Consider the following 25,495-nt stretch of genomic DNA (forward strand, 5'->3'; position numbering starts at 1 on the left):
ACTGTTCTGAAACTAAACACAAATATGGGGGGACATTTAAAAAGAAAACTTGAAAAAATAAGAGGAAAACAAGAAGGAAGCAACTCTTTGATGGGTTGGAAGAATAGAGAAGCACCAGGGAAATGTTCCAAAGCACACAAAATGGAGCTGAGGGCCACATACTACTCCTAGGTTGCTACTTGGTTTAGTGGGATGCAACATCACCACTGGGTGCAAAAAGGGATAGAGTTTGATGCAGGGAAGGGAGTAAAACTTTCCTCTCAACACTGTTCAGTTGCCTCCCTAAGTTCAGAGGATATGCTGGCTGGTAGGCCAACAGAGAATAGACCAAGCAGAGAGCTCATCACACAGTCATAATGTGATGGCGACCGCCATGGCTTGGATGGCTTTAAAGAAGAATGAAACAAATCCATGCAGAGGTCTACCAATAGCTATGAGCCATGGTAGCTAAATGCAGCCTGTAGCTTGAGATCCAGCCTACTACTCAATTGCTGGTTCCTATAGGGCAACAGTAGAGGGTAAGTCTATTGCATTTTTGCTCTGGGGTGTTCCAAAGGCATTCGGCTGCTGACAGTGGGAAAGAAGATGCAGGACTTAGCTGGATTTTGATTTGATCCAGGAGGGCTAAAACAAAACTTATATTTGCATGCCTAGATCTGCTTGCGCTCATCCCTTGCCATGCTTGTTTCCCTGTCATTGCTGTCATTGCTCACTCAAGCAATAGAAAAGTAGGCTGTTAAGGCTGTCAGGGTAGGGATTTGCCTTTTTGCTAATGTCTATAAAATGCTGTCTACACTGCTGCCGCTATAGTACCTGACAGTATGGATTGTCCACTTCCAGCTGCCCCATTCCATCCTCTCTCTCCCCCCTCCAAAGTCTTTACTGTGCAGTTTTCTGGGATATCCTCCATCTTAAGTCCCCCCCTTAAGATTTCATTTTTATACTTTTGCAAATCTCTGAGCTCTCACTATATATCCCTCATATCTGTGCCCGATGCAGTTTTGGCTATATTTATTTATTTATTTATTTATTTATTTATTTATTTATTATTGCGTTTTTATCTCTCCTCCCCCCCCCCAGGAGATTCAGGTGGCATGCATGGTTCTCTTCTGTTTGTCATCAGTAGTTCCGCTGGAAGTGAAGTCATCTCTGTGCTTATTCGCCAAGGGCATGTTTGTGCAGAGAAAAGTGACCTGTTTAGTATTTATAGCTCTGTACACCTGCCTGCCATCTGTTCCTAGTCACGTCACCCACCCACCCCTTGGTACAGCACAGGAAGGGCCAATTGCAAAGCAGATGGCCAAGGAAGGCTCCTTGCTTCTCCCATTGGAGAGAACCAGCCAATGATAGAAGAGAAAGAGTAGAACGCAGGGAACATCTGTGTTTGTTTGTGCCTGGGTGTGGGTGTGTGAGCAGGAAGGCTAAGGCCGCAACAGAGAGAGGCAGGCCTGGAGAAAGAATAAATAAATCAAGGAAGACAAGCACAGGAGGGCAGGAAGGAGGGAGGCCACTCCCTCGCCTAGAAAGCTGTTGCATGAATTGCAATTCCCACTGCAAGCCCTTATGTAAGCCTGTAATCCCCTCTTTCCTCTGTAGGCAACTTAAAAAGCATACAAGAATACAGACGAGGCTGTAGCTTCAGCTTTCAGGGGCTGTTGAATGAAGCACACACAAGAGAATTGTCATCACTGCTGACTGGGGTGGGGCTCTTATCAGTGGGGCCCCTAGGGAGATGTGAGTCTTAATTGGACCAGCCCTTTAATTGGTAGCCAGACCTGCTCACTGAGGGGGAGTGGGAGAATCTTCTGTTAATGTTGTTGTTTCTTACATTTTATATCCCACCTTTCCCCACCTCAAGGACTCAAGGTAGGGTACATAGTTCCCCTCACCCCATTTTATCTCACAACAGATGAGATAGGTAGGTTGAGAGACAGTTGCCAGCCCAGGATCACCCAGTGAGCTTCATGGACTACGTTGGGGATTTGAACCTTGGTCTACGAAGCCCTAGTCCAACACACTAACCACTACACCACACATGATTCTGTTGCATCTTCTGCAAATTTTATCCAGTTATGTCAAAAGGAAAATAAAAGTTACAGCTGCTTTTAAAATTATTATTTCATAATAATGGTGAATGGGGGAGACATGAAGGTAAGACCTGGGAGACCAGGGTTCAAATCGCAATTCAGCCATGAGTTCCCCCTGGGTGACCCTGGAGCAGTCATTATTCTCAACCTAACCTACTTCACAGGGTTGTTGTGATGATAAAATAGAATGGGGGTGAAAGCGTGTAAGCCACTTTGAGCTCCTCAGAGCAAAACTGGTGCATAAATGCAATAAGGAAATAAAAAAAATAAATTTCAGTTTTCTTAACTTTCCAATTTCTCCAATCCCAAAGTCAGTTCTCCACAATCTGCAATTGTACACTGATTTCAGCAACTTGGAGGAAAATGTGGTATATAAATGTAAGAAAGGAATGAAAGAAATGAAAGAAATGATCCCCCCCCCGCCCCCCGCTTTTCAAATTGAAATGCAGATCCAAATTGAACCAGGCAGAAGTGCTTTGAAATGAAGTGGGGTGTTTTCCCCCTGACACACCAAATCTGTGCTGAAACTGAAAACTAGAAATGCACAGTCCTTTCTCAGTTGTTGCACAGGGTCAAAGCATTTTTGGACATAATGAGCAGAGAATATCAAATAGAAAGGGAGCCCAGGTTCAGTTCCCCACCACCTCAAGTTCAAACAATCAGGTAGCAAGCGATGGGAAAGGTTCATGACTGGGAAGCTGGAGAGCCACTGCCAGTCAGAGGGAGACACTGGTGAGCTGGACAAACAGGCTGACCTTTTGCATGCAAAAGCAAGTTTGGCTCCCACACCCCCACTCGCCCCCCACCACTCTGTGGACTCACTTGAGACTCGTAGGGCAGGAAAGCAATGTTGATCTCTGTCAGAGTCTTGATGACTTTCGCAGCACGGGACTTGACCAGCTCATTAAACAAGGAATCGGGGCAAGCTGGAAGAATGGAGTAAAAGTAGCCACTATAGTCAAACAGCCAACTCAAAACCATTTGGATGCCTCTGTGGGGGTATGAGGTGAGGAGCCAAATCAGGCCCACCCACACCATACAGGGCCATTTTCTCAAAACCACAGGTGACACACCATCCATTGCTTCTGAATCCCTCCTTTCTATGTCACATTCCCATTCATTCATCACTGAAGCCACCGCTTTGTTTTGCTTTTCAGTCTTCTTTTTTCCACATAAGGAACAAGTCATCTTCTGCAGCATCCCTTGCTAGGATTTTTGCCAAGGTCATTTCAGATGCTGCAACTTAAGGAATTCCTCCCTTTTCTGCAGAAGTTACAGATCAGCAGGTCCTTGCAGGAAATAGTGTGCATCCACCAATCAGCACTGCCTGGAGAACCTGCTTGAAGTAGAAATCTTTGGCCTGGGGAGCCAGAGGCAGCTGTCCAGCCCTCTCTTTCTGGCCCTCAGGACTGCCCACAGGCCACACACCCTCCCCCACCATACTTTGAACCTTCCCTGGGTGATTTTACTGGATTGTAATAGGTCCTTGAACTCACATCTTTCTTCATGCTTGCCTGAGGGAAAGGTTTGTGTGTGTAGAAACAAGCCTACTCAAACAAATGTTATATTAGCATTACTTGGTCTACCCACTTTTGCGTCCAGCTCTGCCTACCATGCCTTGTGGGTCCTAGATGGTTGCATAGACTAGGGTTGCCATATCTTGAAGAGCAAAAACAGAGGACAGCTTGAGCCACTGCCAACCTGAGCCAGGGAAAGAGGCACATGGGAGTGTGGGGCCACCACCGCCATGCCCACATGCCTCTTTCTCCGGCTTGGGCTAGCAGTGGCTGCAATGTGCAGTGCCACCTGCAGCTGAACCTGCTGCCAAGCTGCCCACACCCGCACCACCCATGCAAAAATAAAATAAAAAACCCTGGACATTTCCTTTAAAATGCAAAAATTGAAACACCCTTTGAGAACCACTGGTGCAGGTAGGTTGTGAAGATCTTTAATCCACGTATGTACTTATTTTGTTCACAAAAACAGTTTTCTGACGCTCTGGTACATATGCATGGAGTTTTGAGCATATTATATTTATATGTCTTATTTCCTCTAGTGTACAGTGTGAGCTTCATCTTGCATCATTTAAAATCTCAACACTGCCTATCAGTTAGCTTCTGTAAACCGCCAAATTAATTGGCCCAACAGTGAAAATAATAACAAGGCTAAACAAAAAATGATACTGGAAGCAAATGCTGTTTCCATGCACATGCAAAATGTAGCTCATAATACTGAACCAACTGTTAATTGGAGCTGTGTCTATGAAATTATGTAGACAATATTCTTGCAAACAGATTTGGGTCCATGTGCATTTTTCCTACCTATGATGCATCCTTTCTAGCTTAATTAAATTGGCTCAGAAATTTTACCTGTGGTATGATTCTGTAACGTTTCATCAATTCATTATTTGTTTAATCTGGAAACAGAAGACTAGGAGATATGGACCCACCAAACTGAATAAATGTGTACATATTATTATTTTTTTAAAATGTAAAAATTTCCCCGGATTGTCCTGTTGGTCCCCCAAAAGAGGACATGTCTGGGATTTCCCAGATGTATGACAACCCTATATAGACAGCAGGAGGTGAAAGAAGTTCCCCATGCTTGGTTTGTAGCACCATACAGTGCAGTTCTTGAAACTTCCAGTTATAACAAGGAGGGGCAGAGAGAATTTCCCAGTATGCTTACAGTCAGTAAAGAAGACATGGGCAGCTCGATACTTGGCATTCGGTGGTTCCTTGAAATCACCAATGAGAGACTCAACAGACTAGGAGAAAGAAGAATAAGTAAAAACAATCAGTTTTAGATGCTCGCTAGTTCTGCTCAAAGTTCAGACCTTGGTTCGTATGAAAGCAATTTTTCCCACGTTAGTTTGCTTGGTGAGCCCACTTTGTAAAAAGCATTCTCCTGACTCCCTGATCCTGCCCCACTGACCACTATTATAACAAGGCTTGACTTGCTTAAAATGAGGTTGGGAAGTTCTGTCTTTGGATAGGAGAATTGGCCAATACAGTTTTGTCCCAAAATACAACCTTACTGGTTTCATTCGAAATATTAGTACATTCATATCCCTTAGGGATGCGGGTGGTGCTGTGGGTTAAACCACAGAGCCTAGGACCTGCAGATCAGAAGGTCGGCGGTTCGAATCCCCACGACGGGGTGATCTCCTGTTGCTCAGTCCCTGCTCCTGCCAACCTAGCAGTTCGAAAGCACATCAAAGTACCGCTCTGGCGGAAAGGTAAACTGCATTTCTGTGCGCTGCTCTGGTTCGCCAGAAGCGGCTTAGTCATGCTGGCCACATGACCCGGAAGCTGTACGCCGGCTTCTCGGCCAATAAAGCAAGATGAGTGCCGCAACCCCAGAGTCGGTCACGACTGGACCTAATGGTCAGGGGTCCCTTTACCTTTTATCCCACCTTTTCTTCAGGGAGTTCAAGGTGGCATACTTTATTCTTGCTCTCCATTTTATTCTTGCAGCAACCCTATAAGGTAGGCTAGGCTGAGAGATAGTTCCCAGCTGGGCCCAAGGATACCCAGTGGGCTTCATATGGCTGAGTGGCGATTTGAACCCTGGCCTCCCAGGTTCTAGTTCAACATTCTCACCCCCAGACTGCACCAGCTCTATTTAAGTCATTCCTTGAATGGCCATCACCCGAAGAGTCCAGGGTAGAGTACAAAGCTGTGAGGAGAATTCACATGACATGCAATATATTTAAACAAACAGCATAATATAGAGAACAAATTAGGGCAAAAAAACATTTCTGACTAGAAGTCTGTCTAAATGAAGGAAGTCTTGACCAGGCACCAAAAAATATTGCAGCATTCGTGCCAGATGTGTCTTCTTAGGGTGGGCATTCCAGAATAACCAACCCCCTTAGCCATTTCAGAGGCATGCTACCTCATAAGAAAAGCCATACTGGATAAGGCGAATGACCCATCTAGTTCTGCATCTTCTTCTTATAGCGGCAAATCAGATGCCCCAAATGGTGTTAGGATATTGATGTTCCATTCCACCATTAGAACAGGCATGTGGAATTGTTTTATGTCACATGTCTGTTTACTTCCAGCACAGCCTGATGGGAACTTCCGTTGTGTATAGCTTTTGCTTATGTTTCCTGCTCTTGGACATGAAAGAGAGCAGATATGTTTTCTTTGTCCTGAACTATGCTGAATAAACTGCTTGTAAATATGTTTTACATATGCCTCTGTCCATCACTTCTGTTGTGTGTTATTCACTCTGCTGATTAAGGTGTGTTCAAGCTACTGAAGGCTTCTGAAGCTGTGTGCCGCTGTTTGGATGCTGTTCCAAGGACCGGAGTTCACCTGGCTGCCGGCCGGTGGGCTGGAGCCAGCTGGGGGGCCTGCGACATGCCCCCGTTCCCTTGGACATATCCCAACAATGGGAAGCTGGCAACCAGGACCTGAGCACAGCAATGTCTAAGGAACTAGGATTCAGAGGCATTCTGCTTCTGACAATGGAGGAAGAACATAAGCCATCACAGCCAGTAGCCATTGATAGCCTTGCCCTCCATGAATTTGTCTAATCCTCTTTTAAAGCCATTCAAGTTTATGGCCATAACTACTGTTATGTACTGAGTTGAATAGGATCCAAAATGCAGCAGTCTGATTGGTCCTAGAACAACAGGATTCAGAATGCAGCAGTCTGATTGGTCCTAGAACAATGCAGCAGTATGATTGGTCTGCAGGACCCACCCAATCCAGCTCCAGGTGGAAGTGAATCCACAACCTGATTGGCCTACAGGAGAATTCCGGAATTAGCCAATCTCGTGCAGCCCATTGTGTAAATAATGTATATAAAGCAGATACTTTGGGGGGACTTTCATTCCTCTTCACCACTATGAGCTGAATAAAGAGCATGAAATCCACTCTCGACTCAGTATATTTCAACTACCTCCTGTGGGAGCAAGTTCCACAGTTTAACTATGCACAGTGTAATAAAACACTTGATTCCTCCAACATTCAGCTTCATTGGATGTCCTTGAGTTTTTGAGTTATGCAAGAGAGAGAGAGAGAAACTTTCCTCTCTCCACTTTCTCTACACCATGCAGAAATTTATACACTTCTATCATGCTTCTATCACGCTTACTTTCTCTGATGGGGTGATGAGGTACACAGCCTCCAGGCTGGGCAGAGGCTCCCGGCGCTTGTTGATGTCTTCCACAACTGCAAAAGGCAACGCAACAGAGATTTTCATCAGGGAGGAAAATATGGCAGATTCAAGGTGGTTACCAAGTCCTGCAACTAGTTATTGCTCCATTCTCAGAGATCAATAGCCTACAATTCAATCAGTCCACGTGAGAAGTTAGCTTTCCCCTTGGAATACCACCACCACCTCCAACAACAACAACAACAACACAGCCAATACTCAAAATAAAATGGACTTGGGTGGCTGTTGTGCTTCTGACTTACTAAATGAAGCCACCACCCAGGTACACAAGTAGTGATGTATTCAGGCCCTAAGATGGAAGAGTGAGGCAGATGCTGAGATGGGGGAGGGGCCAGAGCTATGAGTCCCACGTGCCCTGCCCCCCCCCCACTAACCTGCTGCCCACTAGGGAAGTGAAATACATTGTTGTTTTGCTAGTATTGGTGTAAGTTTCAACTACCAGTCCAATTGGCCTCAGTATGAATGAGGAGCTTTTTAACCATTGTATGCTCCAAAACTAAACATTTAGGAATGCTGAAAACACCTCAGTTTCAAGAGAACAGGGCTTCACATACAATGAAACTTCACAGAAATACAGCTTAAGTCCAAAAGAAGATGTTTGATGACTGTCTCTGAGAGGAGATTGGCACCCATGGCACTTGCTCAGAAATCCAAGTTTGCCCATGGGCTGTCTGTGTTTTCGTCATTGATATTTTGTAATATGTTTCTACACCGCCCTGAGAGCTTTTGATAAGAGGCAGTATATAAATTGAAATCATCATCCTCATCATCCTGGTAAGCCATATGCCAAGCAAACTAGGCGGTATCCAGGTTTGGTTCTATCCAGACAATGAGGTGGAGGTGGCTGGAGAAAGGGGGGCAGGGGAGGTCCTGAGCAATGCACTCACTTGTTATGCCCTCAGTCATGATATCAGTCATTTTGCAGCAGGAAGAAAGCATACGCATACTCAGCTGATCCACCACCAGCACCTGGGAGAGAAGGAGAAAGAAGTCATGCAAAAGTTGCCACCGACTTGGCTTGGGGTTGAACTAAAACTGTCCTGCATATGAGCTTCTTCTTCCCCATCATCGCCACCATCATCATCTTCACTTACCTGCCCTTCACCATAAGGTCCTAGAGTGGGGTAACAGCAATTTAAAGACACAATCAAAATCAGTTTAAAGTGAATTACAGTCAAGAGAATATGGTGGATCCAAAAATATGTATCTCATGTGCCCAAGGTTCAGGTAAAAAGGCTAGTCTTCAGCTCACAACGGTTAACTGTAGCTAACTGTAGTTAAAACAAACAAGGCACATGTAACTTCCACATGTCTGGACAGGCTTGCCTAAATGTTCTAAGCAGGCACTGAGATACAGTGAAGGCACCTGCCTCATGTCAACAGACAGCGAGCTCCAAAGTGTAGGTACTGTCACACAAAAGACTGTTTTCTTACAAGTACGGAATGAGGGTCATGTGGTGTCTGTAAGAGTGACAGTTCCTCAGATCAAGGTGGTTGAGCAGGAATGTGTGTTGGGTTAGGTGATCCTGCAAATAAACTGGTCCCAAGCAGAGGTGTTATATGCTAGCAGGATCTCACTCCTGTAAGCAAACACACTACAGCATTTTGCACTAGTTGTAGATTCTGTACTGCAGTAATCCAACCCTGAAGTCACCAGTGACTGAACTACGGTGGTCAAGCTCTCCAGGTTCAGAGGAACAGTTGCAGCTATTGCACCAGTTGCAGCTGGAAAAGGCACCTCTAGTCACTGAGGCTATCTGGACTTGCAGTGACAAATCTGGATGTAGAAGAACCCCCAACTGCATACCTGTAACTTCAGGAGGGGTACAATCCTATTCAAAGCAGACAACTGACTCATACTTGGTAAGCATTCATCCACAGTGCCTCCACCTTGCTAGGATTTAACCCAATTTCCTTATCTCATCCATCCCACCAATGCATTCAGGCACCAGTCCAGGGCCCCATAGACTCTCCTTATTCAGAGGTTTAGATAGAAACAGAGCTGAGTGTGATAACAATACTGATGGCATCTTGCTTCCAAATTACTTAAGGACTGCTTCTAGTGGCTTCAGGTATTAGTCACCCCATAGCAGAACCAGTGAAAAACACTCTCCCAGTGTTACTCTCTGGACTCAGACCCACAGGAAGGACCAAAACTGTTGTAACACAGTGCCTCCAATTCCCATTGGAGCTGGTTCAGAGGATGCCATGGTCAACAGCAATGAGCGATCGAGAAGCAGGAGCAAGGTCACACTCCTTTTGTCTCATTGTCTGTAAAAGTCATCCATTACAGAGACCGAGGACAACTCAACCCAGACTGGAATGGATCTAAATAACCAGTGTCATCCAATAATGCTTGCAGCTGCCCCACTGCAACTCTCTCCACCACCTTTCCCAAGAAGGGAGAATTTGTGACTTGTGGATTCCAGTCCAACGGTTCCAAAGTTGCTTTTCTTAGGAGAGACCACACCACCACTTCTTTCAAGGCAGCAGTCACCACTCCCTCGTGCAAGGAAGTATGTACCACACTCTGGACCCAACCAATGAAACCCTCTCTATTAGATTTAGTAGTCCAGGAGGGACAGGGGTCAAGAGGGCATGTAGTTGGGCGTACAGCTGCAAGCACCTTGTCCACATCAGCAGTCTGCATTGGCTGAAACTGATCCCACAACACATCACCTACTATGGCACAGGATGCTTCAACTGGAACAGCAGTAACTGCTGAGTTGAGGGTTCCAGTGGAACTCACATGAGCCCAGTTTTGAAAGACCATCTCCATCCCTCCTGACCTTCTCAGGTGTTATGATCTGTGTGCGGCTCTCTAGGTAGGTCTGCCACCCTCAGAGGTGCAGAGAATGGTGGCCCAGGAGGGAGAGGACTTCTGGGCAACAGCCCCTAAATTGTGGGACTCCCTCGCCACAGAGATGCACCTGGCATTTCCCCTGTATAGCTTTCCCTGTATGTTAAAATGACCTCATTACCACGGTCTTTACTGTGGTATTTGTTTTGTGGGACCCACCTCTGCTGCTGAAGTTGTATTCTTCTGTTCCACTTGGAATGGTTTCAGTTGTTTTATAGTTAAACCGGTTTTATCTATATGCTGTATTATTATTCTTTCCTTCATTTATGAATTACTTCTCCTGAGGCATCTCAAAATGTTTTACAATGCAATAAAAACATATATGAAGCAATGACACACACACAAAAAGTCTGAATAATTGAAGATATAATAAAGATTTAATTTATATTTTAAAAAGTACTCGTAACCAATCCACAGACCTTATGGTGAAGCACAGGTAGGAAATCTCAATAAACAAATAAATAAATAAAATTGAAGAGGTTTCTCTGGATGCAAAACCCTGAATCATATCTTGAGATTCTGTGACAAATGCAACAAAACATGCACACCCTGAGCCTACCAAGACGTCACAGTGAACTAATCCTTCTCTGGAAAAGTGGGACAAGGCAGCAGATGGCTAGCTGGAATTGGTTATAACTGTGTACATACACACATAAGCACACTAATTTCTACTAACTCACAATCTGTCAAGATCAAGCCTCTCACCTTCCATTCCCCCTTCTTCTTCACCTTTTTGATCACATCAGCCATAATTTCTAGAAGGAAGGAAGAAAGAAAGAAAACAAGATCAGAAAATAGAAGTGTTATGCTGCAAACTGCCCCAAGGTCCTATGGCTGAGATCGTCTCCTTTTCTACCACCTTAGAATGCCTCACTGAGCAAGGTTTACTCTGTTATTTATTTTCTATTTTTACTGCACAAGCATCAATAGCTCCTAGCTATGACAGCCATGTTCTACCTCCACTGCAGGAGGCAGTATGCCTCTGAACACCAGTTTCTAGGAATCATAAGCAGGAATGGTGCTGTTGCATTCAGGTCCTGCCTATGGGCTTCTTGGAGGCATCTGGGTGGCGTCCATGAGAATAGGATGCTGAACTAGATGAACCACTGGCCTGATGCAGCAGCCAGGCTCTTATGTTCTGCCTTCTTTGATGGAGGGAATACTCATCTGGAAATCTCAGATGGGAAGCGTATTACTGTGTTTGTTGGCCACTGTGTTGGGCTAGATGGGTCACTGAGCAGCTCCATTAGGGCTCTTCTTATGTTCAACTGACACTCTGCCTTCTCCCTGCCCTTAAAATTTTATTTTTGCAATGAGAAGAAAGGTAACAACAGCAAGGAGGCAAAAGCAAGTTAGGGAGGAGTAAGAGGATTCCCTCCTCCAAAGTATCTCCCCTCCCTATATCTGGATTCTAAGACACTCTTCCCAACAAATGCACAATTGAGTGTTGAGCTTCCCCTTCCATGATTAGGAACAGAGGTAGCTGCCTTATAATGAGTCCATCAGGCCATTGGTTCATCTAGCTCAGCGGTAGGCAACCTAAGGCCCGTGGGCCAGATGCGGCCCAATCGCCTTCTCAATCCGGCCTGTGGACGGTCCGGGAATCAGCGTGTTTTTACATGAGTAGAATGTGTCCTTTTATTTAAAATGCATCTCTGGGTTATTTGTGGAGCATAGGAATTGGTTCATTTCTCCCCCCAAAATATAGTCTGGCCCACCACATGGTCTGAGGGATGGTGGACCGGCCCACAGCTGAAAAAGGTTGCTGACCCCTGATCTAGCTCAGCATTGTCTACAGAGATTGGATGCAGCTCTCCAGGGTTTCAAGATGGAGACATTCCCAGACCTACCTGGAGATGCCTGGGGTGGAACCTGGGACCTTTTACTTGTAAGGCAGGTGCAGGTGCTCTACCACTGAGCTATGCCCCTTCCCCAATTGCAACTGTGGTGGCTAGGGTCATCTCCAGATTGAATCCCTCCTGCAAAATGCCAGAATTTTATGTATGCCCCTCCCCCATAAAAATCAATAAAAAAATACTTAGGTAACTGAGGTTCTGGCTCCCCTAACAAAAATCCTGGCTACACCCCTGGGAGAAAGCAACATGTCAAAGGAAAACATTCCCTCCTACCCTTCTCTACCAACATGCTGGCTTGTCAAGGACAAGGATGTCCTGTTGCACAATGGAAAACTGTTAGTGTGCTGCACGATCAAGAATTCAAAGTGAACCCTCCACAGGACACAAAATGGCAGACTGCATACTGTGTAATAGCCTTAAATATCAGTGTGTGTGCATTTAAGTCTATGTGCATTAGAGACTTAATGTGTGTCCCCCACAATTTAAGATATTTGACATGGATAGAGATGGGATAAGAGCCAGAAAGCTGAAGAGCAGCACATAACCATGACCAGTGACAAAGGTCAGATAATGCAAGCACTTCACACTGCAACTTTCTGTTGCAGGTCCCACTTGTAAACAACACACAAAGCAAACCTGGATTTTAGGCAGCAGTCAACCAGTTTCTCTGCCCAGACAACATAGGCATTATGTGCTCAGGAAAATCTTTATCCCACTATCCCCTTGCCCCCCAAAATCACAAGGGAAACCAAATTATCTGGGCATTCAGGTATCATTGGGATTAAACTCACAACAGGACAGTTTACTGGTATTATTAGTTGCCAGTGCCTACTGAATATATAGCAGTAGCATTGCAGAACAGTTTTGCTAAGAGGTCCACAGCAAGTGTTGGGAACTTGAGAATCCTGGTGGATCAAACCAAACCAATTGTACTTCAATCAAACAATCTGATTTATTAACAAAATATACTGAACATGGTACTTCAGTCAAGTAAACAGGAGTGGATTTCTGTGCTGAAGGTCTCTGAACCTCATTAAGTTCTGGTAGCCAAATGTAATTCCTGGGCCTGCAATTACAGACCACAGGTGAGGAATCTCAGGCCACAGCGGTCAGCTATCTGAGACTGTCCCAAGGCCACACTTCTCCCTGGTTTCCCATGAGTAACTGGTTGGCCACTGTGAGAACAGTAGGGACCAGATGAGCCACTGGCCTGATCTTACATTCTTATAATAAAAATAATTCTGATATAAAGGCAATAAGTTCTGTAATGCCTGCAAGTCCCCCATGGATATCTGTTGAAAATTTTTCCACTATAGACCAGTGCCACCAAAGAGCACATGCTGACCAACAGTTATGGGCAACCATTGGTAGAAAATCAGATAATCATACAGGAGTCCTAGATCAACAATGAAATATCTTAAGAGCAGTTTCTCTTACATTTGCTGTCAACCAACTGGCTTTTTAGTCCATAAATGGACTTAGCCCATTGATTCTCCTCTATTCTAAATCATTTCTCATCCTCCCACAATGTTTCAATCCTGTGATTGGTCCTGTCTGTGCATCTAGGAGAACTGTATAGAAGTGAGAGACTTCTTCCCTTTCCCCTCAAGCCAGCTTTTACCATGAGAATACTGTGAAATGGGTGTATACGCTCAAGCGCCCAGAAACTTCTTACTTTTGCATGGCTGGGATATTGTCTAAAGCGTTCAAAACTCCCATTGTTCTAGGAACATTTTGTGGCAGGGGATTTTATTAATGTGAGCAGTTTCTGAGCTCTGGGCACAGTACTGTGCCTAAGATTTCAGATTAAACCTGCCACTGGTGGAAGAAAAGGAGGAGCTTTTTCTGCCTTCCCACTTCCAGCCACTCTCTGAAGATTTGGGAAGTGACCCTCATAAGAATACTAAGGGGGCTGGCAGGGGAAGCATGGCTTTGTTTTTTGCAATCTTCAGATGGGAACCATGAGTCTAGGCACACTTCTTAAAAACAAGAATACAAAGCTGAAAATGAATGAACTGCAGCTAAAATCTTATGTTCATTTTTTCACACGGTCTAGTCTTCTGATGAGGTGGGGCACATGTCCCATAGTTGGGCAATTTGATTTTTAAGGGGGGTAATTCGAGAATGAGTTATTAACAGCGAATGGCCTTTTAGGCTTCCTCCACATGAATAGGAGTTCATTTTTTGATTAAGAAGAATTATATGTCAGAGGGGGGACATCAGGATTTTAGAGATGCTTAGGTGGGGCATGCCCCCCCCCAAAAAAAGTTGGGAACCACTGGCCTAGACACTCCATTGCAGTGCCCATAACCTAGGCTTAAGGTGCCATTTAGCTCCTTGCTTTCATATCTCAGTTTCTAACACTGGTTGTCTATCGTACAAAAGTAAGAGAAACATCCATTTCCCCTTCTATTTTTGCCTGTGGCCCCACCTGACATGGTCCTGTGGCCCCTAGAAAACTACTGACAAAGGAAGTGATTCTCTCTTCAACACTGAACCCTGAAAAATTACTATTCTACATTGCAGGAGGAGCCTCTAGAAATAGAAACAGGCTTCCTTCTTCTGAAGAAAACAAAGCTTGAGACTCGGTGGGCATAGCTAGTGTGAAAAACCCTGTGTCCCCAATATGCCTCCAAGGTGAGGAATTTCTAGATTACAACTATGCTTCACCAGGCCTTTTAACCACATCTAGAATTCTTAGAACAGGGAGAAGCAAGTAAGAAATGAAGGGATTTAAACAACCAAACGACAAACTGGAAAGGGGTCCACAGTAGTGCGCCTCAACATGCGTAAAACCTCCTCGCTCACAGCACACACAGAGAGAGGCATCAGTCCCTCAATTCGCTTGCCTTCTCTGCAAGGAGCTGATAATCTGACACACACAGAGAGAGAGACATTAGAACCTTATTTAGAAACAAGAAACAAGCAGCTTGAGGTGATGCCTTGTAATCCCCAAGCTAAATCGCATTTGGCAACCCTTTTATGGATGGTTTACACTAAGCGGAAGGGACTCACACTGGACCCCCGTATACACAAGTCACCCACCATTTTCACCCTCTGCATGTGCTATAAGATCTGGACAGTTGCTCCTAGGGACACAGGAAGCTGCCTTATACCAATCCAAACCATTTGTCTATGTAGCTCAGTATTGTTTACACCGACTGGCAGCAGCTCTCCAGGGTTTCTGGCAGTAGACACTCCCAGACCTACGGTACTTGGCGATGCCAGGGATTGAAGCTGAGACAATTGTCCATGCCAAGCAGGTACTCTGCCCCTGAGCTACAGCCCTTCTCTAATATAGCCCTACCCCTTCCTCCTGAAATACTGTATGTATATGTGTGTGTGTGTGTGTGTGTGTGTGTGTGTGTGTAGTCCTTGTGAGGATGATTTGAGTGGTAAGCAAACAGATGTTAGTCATCCACATAGAGTCTTCTGGAAAGGCTCAGGCAGAGAGCGACTGGTCATCCATATGGATTTTTCTGGAACACTGCATAAAGAAAACTGCTTGTTGAATAAACATACACAAATTTATTGGTTGATAACATGATAGATAGATAAGGTAAGGATATGTATAACATTATAACATGCCGAGAATAATATGCGCAGAGAAATCAGAGAGAGCAGCTGAGGGAAGTCCCTGGTGGGAGGGGGGAGGGAGGGATGGGAGGGGGTGGGAAAAAAGGGGGGAAATAATGTATATGAATATACGGTTTGATAATTTGTTATGTTGAAATTGCTTAATAAAAATATTTTTTTAAAGAAAACTGCTTACAAAAATGTGCAAGTTAGAAATTTGCACTAAAACGTTGACTCACTTTCAAGAACGTATGCCATTAAAAAAAATAAAATCACAAACTGTTGCAGAAATGTGGAAAACTGAACTTGAGAAACAGAGGGGGAACAAAATTGACAGACCAATCCCTACCAAGAAAAGTGCACAGCAAATGTGCAGGAGTAAATACATTTTTTTTTATCTGACTTTTTAAAAAGTGAAGGTCTTTTTCTTTCAACAAATAGCTTATGAGACAAAAGGAGGAAATACACACACACACACACACACACACACACTGCTGCACACACCCCTTTCTGCAGAAAGCATAGGGGAAGTTTCCAGAGTAACAAGGCATTGCAAACCTTCTGCTTACATAATCTGGCTCAGCAAAAAGAAAAACCAAGCCCTGTAGTTTGCATAGAGTTATCTCTCCCACCCTATGATCTGCACCAAACCGCAGCCTATTGTCAGCTTCCCCTTTTCTAGGCATGGGCTGCACAGGCAACAGCAGCAGGAAGGAAGAGGAGATCACACCACTTCGAGATTATAGTGGAGTGGAGGGACACAATTTTTGAAAGACTCCTTCATTTTTGTTTTTAAATCTCCTTAGGAATAGAACACACTTCCAGCTTCAGACCCCTACAGCTGGGCATGGTACAGTCCTTTCTACCGCTCTTGGACTCTACCACCTCATTTGTGCTGTGTGTATATTTTTAACCTCTAATTAAGCAAGGCAAGGGCAATATTTTTAAAACAACAACAACAACAACACCATACACACAGGTTTATTTCTGCTTCGGCAGCGCCTGTTATGTTTCAAGACGTACAAAAGTGAGAGGACTACAGCTCTCCCAGTAATCTTCCTGGAGAGGGAAGAGGCCATAGCTGAGTAGTACGACATCAGTTCCCTCTGCACATCAAGTTTCGAGTTCACTTGCTGGCATCTAAAGTTGAAAGGCAGTGAGTGATGTGAAAGCCACACGCAGTACCTAGGAAAGCTGTTGCCTTGTGATCTACTTTAAGAAGGGCCCCACTAGAGCAGGCCAGTGGTCCATTTAGTCCAACATCCTTAGTCCAACCAGATGCCCAAAAGGGAAATCCACAATTAGGACCCAGCACAAGAGCTCTCCCTACTTGTTATTCTTAGCAACTGGTCTTAAGAGGCATACACCCCCTGCTATAGTGGGTATTTAGGTAGAGCATATTCATTCCTTCTGATAACAGCAACAACATTTATACCCTACCCATCTGGCTGGGTTTCTCCAGCCACTCTGGGTGGCTTCCAGCAAAATATAAAAACACAGTGGTGCCTCGCAAGACGAAAATAATTCGTTCCGCGAGTCTTTTCGTCTTGCAATGTTTTTCGTCTTGCGAAGCACGGTCCGTCGCTACTGCGCCTCTTCAAGCGGCTTTAGGAAAAAAGCGAACAAACTTGCAAGACGTTTTCGTCTTGCGAACCAAGCCCATAGGGAAATTCGTCTTGCGAAGCAACGCAAAAACCGAAAAACCCTTTCGTCTTGCGGGTTTTTCCTTTTGTGAGGCATTCATCTTGCGGGGCACCACTGCATAAAAAAACGTCAAACATTTAAAAACTTCCTAATAGCGGGCTGCCCTCAGATGTCATCTAAAAGTTGTGTAATCATTTATCTCCTTGACATCTGAAGGGAGGGAGTGACCACTGCTGATAAGGCCCTCTGCCTGGTTCCCTTAGTTCACTTCTTGCAGTGAGGGAACCGCCAATTCCCACCCACTAAACCTCCTGGCAGTGATCAATACCTCCAAGTAATGACACCATTGGCTCCCCTTAGGCAGCACAGGGCAGACCATACAAAGTGAGATCAAGCTTCGAGATTCTTCAGCCAGATGACTTGTGCAAGCAAGCTAAGCCACAGGAAGGTGCCTTTGGTTTTTTTCCAAAAGTGTCATCTTAAGGACATAGAAGGAGTCCTGCTGGATCAGGCCAAAGGCCCACCAAGTTCAGCATCCTGCTCACACAGTTGCCAGCAAGGCACCCCAGTGGGAAGCCCCAAAAGCTGAACCAGTTTGCAATAGCAATTCCCTACTTGTGATTTCCCAGAACTGGTCTTCAGAGACATATACTGCCTGCAACAGTGCAGGAAGAACATATCCATCCTATATAATAGCCTGATCCTCCATTTGTCTAATGCTCTTTCGAAGCCCTCTGAATCAGTGGCCACTGCTATTCCTTGCAGGTATATATTTCATTGTTTAACCATGTGAAAATAGAGGTCAGAGTTCTAATTCAAGGGCTGCCCGGTACAAGTCTGCTTTAGAGATTGTAAAAAGAACACTGGAAGAACTATGAGCTCTTGGCTACCAGGCTGAGCAGGCACAGAGGTCCTGCCTTTCCATTTAAATTATAGCCACCATTTCTGAACTTGCACATATACATAGCAGTTAAAGGTTCTCTCTCTCCCTCCCTTAAAGTTTTCTGCAGTTATTATTATTTATTTGGGTGATGGATGTGTTATTTTGGAGGTGTGTGAAGTGGCTAACCTCCCCATCCTTCTGCAGCAAAGCACAATTTGGCCCTCTCAGCCATTTCTTGTGCCATGCTCTTGATCCTCAGAACTGCATTGCAGCATTGCTCAGGACATACATTCACACTCTCTCCCTCTCCTTCTCTCTGCTTTCAGCTCAGGAAATCTAATAAGCAGGAAAAGAGGGAAAGGAGGTTTCAAGGGGACACACAGAGGGGACATTTCTCTGGAAACTGGGTGGGGGGGGGGCGCTTCCTTTAAAACACTCCACACATACAAGAATGGGACTTTCCAGTTTCCCTATACAGTACTGGGGGGTTCTTTGTTATGGGTTTTTTTTGGGGGGGAATGCAAAAAGGTGTGTGGGTTGGAGAATAATATTGTCTCAAAAACATGGAAGAATAACAACATGAGTTTGCTAGGAAGGAGAGAAAGGAAAGAGAGGAGAGAGGTGAGCAAACAGATCAATAAAGGACAACACCCAGAAGGAAGGATAAAAATGGACACCGTCACCATGACGTTGCTAAAATAGCATGCTGGAAAAAAATGTGTGCTTGACCTGATAGCGGGATTTGTTCCTCAGATAAAGGACACCCTTTGCTTTAGGCGATACTGGAATACATTTTAGTAGTATTTTTTTAAAGGCACTATAGGCTCATCCAGACTTCCTTTTGCACTGGGCTTTCCAAACATAGGCCCACGCTTTAATGCCCAGACCAGTGCCTAGAAACACGGCGCAAAATGAAGTCTGGAAGAGCCCTATGTCTCTATTACCAATATGTAAAACAGAAGTAACAAGTGAGAGCTGCAACAAAATGTTGCAGTGTAGGGTACTCCTGTTCAGAGTGATAGTCGGAGAGCTATCTTTTTCAAGATACTCCATTCCTGACCTCCCCCCCCCCCCTCTCATTTTCTGTTTCTCTACTCCAAACAGGCCCTCGGCATCCAGTGGCCACCAAGCACACTCCGTCCTTACTGCAGCGGGTTGGCGGAGGGTATTTTCCTAGTGGTTTTTTTGCATGTCTGCAAAGCTTGAGGTTCCACACAGTATGTGAATAACAGCCACTTGTTTCTCAGTAGCCCAATTTTGGCTACAGTCCTATCGGCACCAATTAGCCCATTTTGCTAATAGAGTCATAGTATGTATTCAGGGCAGCCAAAGAGACTATATTTTCCTCTGAAGATCATTGCACAAAAGCCTTAAATATTTTTGATCCATTTGTTTACAGATGTATAGCTTGAGCAGTATGATGGTAACATAGATGCAAGCATGCAGTCCAGCCCTCTCTCATGGCTTCTTTCCAGCAGATCTAAACAAACAAACAGAACTGTAGGGTCCTTCTAGGGCTGTACCAGGGTCATAGCTTTGTGGCTTTGCATGTAGAATGTTCCAGCATCTTCAGTTGAAGCTGAGAGAGACTCCCTGCCTGAAACCCAGAGAGGCCCCTGTCAGCCCGTGTAGACAATGCTAAGCTAGCAGGACCAATGGCCTAGTCCGTATAAGGCAGCTTCCTATGTTCCCCTCTCTTAAGGGAAGGGCCATAGCTCAGTGGCAGAGCATCTGCTATGCATGCAAAAGCTCCCAGGTCTCCAGACGGGGCTCAAAATGACCCTTGCCTGAAACACAGGAAAGTCATCGTCAATCAGCACAGACAGGACTGAGCTAAATGCACCAATGGTCTGATTCAGTATATGCCAGCTTCCTCTATTCCTATGTTCCACTTCAGGCCAATTCACTTGCCGCATTAGGGGGGAAAGCAAACAACAATAATCCTCTTTGCTGCTGGAAAACAAGCACTTCAGGCTAGAAGTGTTCTCCCTGAGGTGCTAGCTTTCTGAGGGGTGGGGAAATAGCATCTCCTGAGTAGTTGCCATGTAGAAGACAGCACAGCCAACCCACCAAATGCCATGGGATTGTTAGCAGGCAATGCATTAGACACCTTGAGAGGTCCTTGGAGGAAAAGCAAGCTATTAATAAATAAGAATCAGACTATCATGCCCATGCCATCTTAGGAAGCTGGCAGTCTTCTTATTCCTAGAATCAACGAAAAGAAAGAAGAACTGTGCCAGGTTGGTGACCTCCTAAGAGAATCAACAAACCCGTAGCAGCTTCCGCTACTGCTGATTCACCTTGGTGCTGGTCCAAATCCCTCAGCATCAGGGCTGTCGACAACAAACTCTGCATAACGACAAATGTCTATGGGCAACATTTTATTTTACTCTTTAAAAAAGCCACAATCTAGTTAGGGAGATTTGTAAGCAGATGCCCATAACTACCTCGACAGAGAGACAGTGCAGTATTAATGGTTAGAGTGTCAGACTGAGTAGCTGGGAGACCAGGGGTCAAATCCCCCACTCAGCCACAAATCCCACTGGGTGACCTTGGGCCACAGTCACTACTACCTCTTAGACTAACTTCTCTCGCAGGTTTGCTTTGAGGACAAAATGTAGAGGGAGAAGAAGTGTGCATAGCACACTGAGCTCTTTGGAGAAAAGGCAGGATACAAATGCAATAATAAATAAAAAAAGCAACACAGATTCAGGGCAAGGCTAAAAATTAACATGTGTGGTGGGACAGGAAGCACAAGCAGCACCCTTTGGGAAGTTTTTATTACAGGTGAAGGGAGTTTCTTCCCTTGCCACAGCCCCATCAAAAATCACCTTCATGAAGAGGCTATACAAATGTTCTCCGCATTTGGAATGGGCTCCCTCGCAGGGTGATGAACTCTCCATCACAGGAGGTTTCTGAGCAGAGGTTGGGTGGCCATCTGCCATGGATTCTTTACTGTGTTTCCTGCATCACAGGAGGTTGAACGCCTTGAGGTCTCTTCCAACCTTAAAATTCTATGATTTTATAAGTCGTGTGTCTTTGTTTCTCAGTTTTATCCTTTTGCGTGGTTTTGTATGTATTGTGGTATTTTATGCATTGTGACTAGTTATTTTTATTGATCAGAGTTTAGTAATTATTTATTGTAATTGTTAAGAGTGAATTTCTGTTTATTATTTGCTGACGTCTGGGAGTTAATTTTATTGTGTGACATTAAATCCTAATAGATTACTGAATATTATTTTATATTATTTATGCGCACTGTGCTCCCAAGGAAGAGATCAGCTGCTTTGAAATGTGTTAGGGTCAATACGGAAGAAGAAAAACCTCACCCACGCAGTTATTAACTTCATGGTTGCCTTCAAATGACTGGGTAAACCAGCAATGTTTTAAAATTTCACCTGAAAGTCAAAATTGAGGGATGTAGATGTACCTCACAAGGAAGGAGACTCCACAAATGGGGAACGACCACCGAGAAGGTCCCACCACCAATCCGTGCCAAATGGGCAGCAGCCAGAAAAGGCAACACCAACAGAGCCCTCTCTGCCAATTGTAGGGCTTGAGGTGGTTGGTACATAGTGCCCTCTCACTTTTTATTTCCATAAATCACAAATATTCTTGGACTCCAGTCCTCATCAACTGCAGCCAGAGTGGCCGATGACCAGTGATGAGGAACAGTAACTCTTCTAGTTGGTTAATTGATTCAGGAGCTTCATTGCACATGACATGTGATGCTAATTTTTTCAGTGAGTTAACTGAAAACTCACCAGAGCAGTTAGGGTTGCAAATGGGCACAAAATTTCTGTGCAAGGAAAAGGAGCAAGAGCACCAACCAGAAGTGTGTTGCAGGCAGAAGAACTGTTTGTAATGAAGTGAGAAAGGTAGTTTACTTGCCATAATTAACAGTTTGCTGAGTATGTCAACCCTGACCAAGTGTGGTTTTAATGGAATTTTTAATCACAACAGATGTGTAATTACCAAAGGCAGAGTTTTACATGCACAAGGTTTTGAAAATAATGGAGTCTTTGCGCTAGATACAGATAAATAAAGGGTGAATATGGTCAAGTAGAGTTCAAGTGCAAGTGCAACCTGTGTTCATCTGTGGTACAAAAGGCTGGGACATAGAGACTTTGGTGAGAGGAATGGAGATTAAACCTTGTAAAGTTGACCTGAATGGTGAAATATGTGAAAGTTGTTTGCTGGGGAACAAAGCAAAGCTAGAGAATTTCAACAGAGCCTTTGCAACTTATTCGTACTGATATATGTGGTCCAATTCAACCAACGTCTCATGGGGAAAATAAGTGAATTTTAACATTTATTGACGATTATTCCCGATACTGCACAACTTATCTTTTAAAGGAAAAATCAGAAATTGCAGAGAAATTGCAGATGTTTGTTGCAAATATTGAAAATCAATTTGGGAGGAAACCACGAGCAATACTTTCAAACAACGGCGGTGAGTACATGTCACGCCACATCAAATCTTACCTAGAGGAAAATGGTATTAAACGTTTGCACACCACCCCATTTACCCCAGAACAAAATGGAATAACGGAGAGAAAGAATTGCTCTCTGGTGGAGATGGTCAGATGTATGTTGATGAAGTCTAATTTATCATTTGAGTCTTGGGGTGAGGCAAGTATGACAGCAACATATTTGCAGAACAGACTGCCAAAAAAAGCTGCAAATAAAACAGCATTTGAACTTGGGTTTGAAAGAGTACTGAACATCAGTCACATTAGAGTCTTTGGATCAAAAGTTTTTGCATATGTGCCATAACAAAGATGTACCAATCTTAGCATCAGGACTGAATATTTGTCAGCTTTGAGAAGGGGTGCAAAGGTTACATAATTCTTAATCCAAGGACAGGAGAAGTGAAAGTGAGTAGTGTATTTTAGAGAAGGAGAGCAATCGTGTGCATGTGTTCCTAATCAGAACTATTTTAAAGAGAAACAGACTAATGCTGATTTGGTAACTGAAGAGGTTCCAGTAAAACTGATCACAGAAGTTGAAAGAACAGAGAAAACTAGTCCAAGTAAGATACCGTACTTTACCAGGGGAAACAGAGTCAGGTCAAGAAGCTGCGTGTGATGATATGGATGAACAATTAGAACCTTTAATCAGACACTCATCATGAGTTAACAAAGGTGTGCCAGCAGAGCAACTATCATACATCGCAAGAGCAGTGCCTAATGGTGAACCTGACACATGGAAAGAAATCGACAAACTTCCTGCAGAAGAAGCTGACAAGTGGATAGAAGCAACTAAGGAAGAATTTGAAGCATTGAATAAAAGAACACTTGCACACTTACTAAATTCTCAAAGGGTAAAAAGGCTATAGGGTGCAAATAGGTGTTAAGTTAGATAAGAATGGAAATGTGCAAAGGTATAAAGCATGAGTAGGCAAACTAAGGCCCAGGGGCCAGATCTAGCCCAATTGCCTTCTAATTCTGGCCCACGGACAGCCCGGAAATCAGCATGTTTTTACATGAATAGAATGTGTCCTTTTATTTAAAATGCTTCTCTGGGTTATTTGTGGTGCCTGCCTGGTGTTTTTACATGAGTAGAACGTGTGCTTTTATTTAAAATGCATTTCTGGGTTATTTGTGGGGCATATGAATTCTTTCATCCCCCCCAAAAAAAATAGTCTGGCCCCCCACAAGGTCTAAGGGACAGTGGATCGGCCCCCTGCTGAAAATGTTGGCTGACCCCTGGTATAAAGCAAGGTAGATGATACAATTTTGTATAGTGAGAACAAACAAGATTGTACAGAACTTGTTGGATGTTTAAATAAGAAGGTTCTGAGAATTTATATGCTAAATTAAAATTGATTAATTCAAATTAGGCACAGTGAGAAGTGGCTTGTAAGAAAAACACTTGGGCCTAATTTGAATAGTAGAGTGCCTGGTATCTGGTGGGCGGGGCTTGTGTGCTTTGCTCCAGAATCAGCCCCTCTCTTCAGGGTGTGTTCAGTTGAGAGTCAGTTATGAGGAACCAACTGCCTCTTCTTGTTTCTTGTCTTAAACTTGCCTCATGTTTTATTTGGCTTCTCTCATCATGTTATTTTGTTGTAGTTTTCTTTATACTAAAGCTTAGTTTACATTTTCTTGAAATACTTTTTTTCTCAAAGAAAAAGAAACTCTGCTGAGGAAAGGTGTGGTATGTCCTAAACTGTGTGACTGAGGGGATATTCCTAGTTTGCCGGGAGGATTGATTTTGTTAATCACCCCTCCCCCACCTCCAAAACATTCACCAGGCACTGTCTGTTTCAAATTTTCAATGCCTGTTGAAAACTTTTCTATTCCATTAGGCTTAAACAGGCAATTAAGAATGTATTTCTATAATTAGTTAGCCAATTTCTCATCGTAATATTTTTATATTTATTGGGTGATTTTATGCATAAATGTAAACTTCTATGAATATCAGCATATAAATAATTTAATTTTTTTAAAAAATTGGTTCTGTGTAAAACGAGGAAATATGCCTCTTCCAAAATGGTACCAGCCACCCATGTTTTCACCCACCCCCTGAGGACTTAGATTAAAAATAAGTAACCCAATTAATTGGGGTGGGTGCCTTTTTAAATTAGCCAAAATATTTTTAAACCATTCATCTCCAATCCTAAATCAACAAAGAGATACAGCCCTAGGTTACAGCTGTCTGGCAAATAAGAAAACATCTCAACCTTCGTGGAACATTCACTGTACAGATATTCACACAGGTAACAGTCAATGAATGTGCAATATATGTACACAATAGGTTCATTCGTATGGTACACTGACCACAGGTACAAGTACACATGAAACAGCATTTGTGTGAAAGAGTGAACACTTGATGTGTGTACATTCAACTATGGTATACACAGAACTGTACTCTCTTGAATGATACCAGTGAATGATTGTTCAAGTGTACAGCTGTATCCTTGCTGAATGTCATTCATTGTATCCTTGCTGAATGGGAACACCCCTAACAGTTGGGCAGTACACTGGTAAAATTATTTACATCCCATTTTCAACAAGGTTACAGCCTGTGTACACAACAGCTGAGGAGTACAAGTAAACAGCTAAGTACAAATGTACACACTTTCACACAAACACTTGTACATGTGGAGAGACAGCATGTACCTGTGTTCAGTGCAACAGGCAAGCAAAACTTGTTTGTTTGTTTTTTAAATAGATTTTATTTATCATTTTCAGTTTTGTAAATCAACATACATCAAACAATCCATGCATTAAAGATTGACTTCCTTCTCCCACCCCCCAGGGTTCATTAAAGTTCTTCTTCATTGCTGCAAACTCTAATTAGTCCCTATTTTAACTTTAAAATTTATTTAAAAGTTTCCCTTTGTTTATATATTCACTGCTAGATTTAGTCTATTCCTGCTAATGTTTTTAGATGTTTACAA

The 25,495-nt window shown here is 43.8% G+C and overlaps 1 protein-coding gene across 4 annotated transcripts in view; it reads right to left on the bottom strand.

The window, feature by feature from the left end:
* LOC310836459 (syntaxin-binding protein 1) overlaps positions 1-25,495 on the bottom strand; it is a 57,574-nt gene that overhangs the window by 25,157 nt on the left and 6,922 nt on the right. For 2 of the 4 annotated variants that reach the window (XM_083721778.1, XM_083721779.1), the window contains exons 2-6: positions 10,840-10,889; positions 8,162-8,243; positions 7,194-7,270; positions 4,776-4,854; positions 2,910-3,013 (exon numbers count right to left, since the gene is read on the bottom strand). In XM_083721778.1, the coding sequence (XP_083577904.1) occupies positions 2,910-3,013; positions 4,776-4,854; positions 7,194-7,270; positions 8,162-8,243; positions 10,840-10,889 (392 nt within the window). The remainder of the gene's footprint in view (positions 1-2,909; positions 3,014-4,775; positions 4,855-7,193; positions 7,271-8,161; positions 8,244-10,839; positions 10,890-25,495) is intronic. The other 2 variants (XM_083721780.1, XM_083721781.1) reach the window with 1 other exon arrangement.

The sequence above is a fragment of the Podarcis gaigeae genome (assembly GCF_964106915.1).
Source record: "Podarcis gaigeae genome assembly, chromosome: Z".
In the NCBI taxonomy this organism is placed as follows: domain Eukaryota; kingdom Metazoa; phylum Chordata; class Lepidosauria; order Squamata; family Lacertidae; genus Podarcis; species Podarcis gaigeae.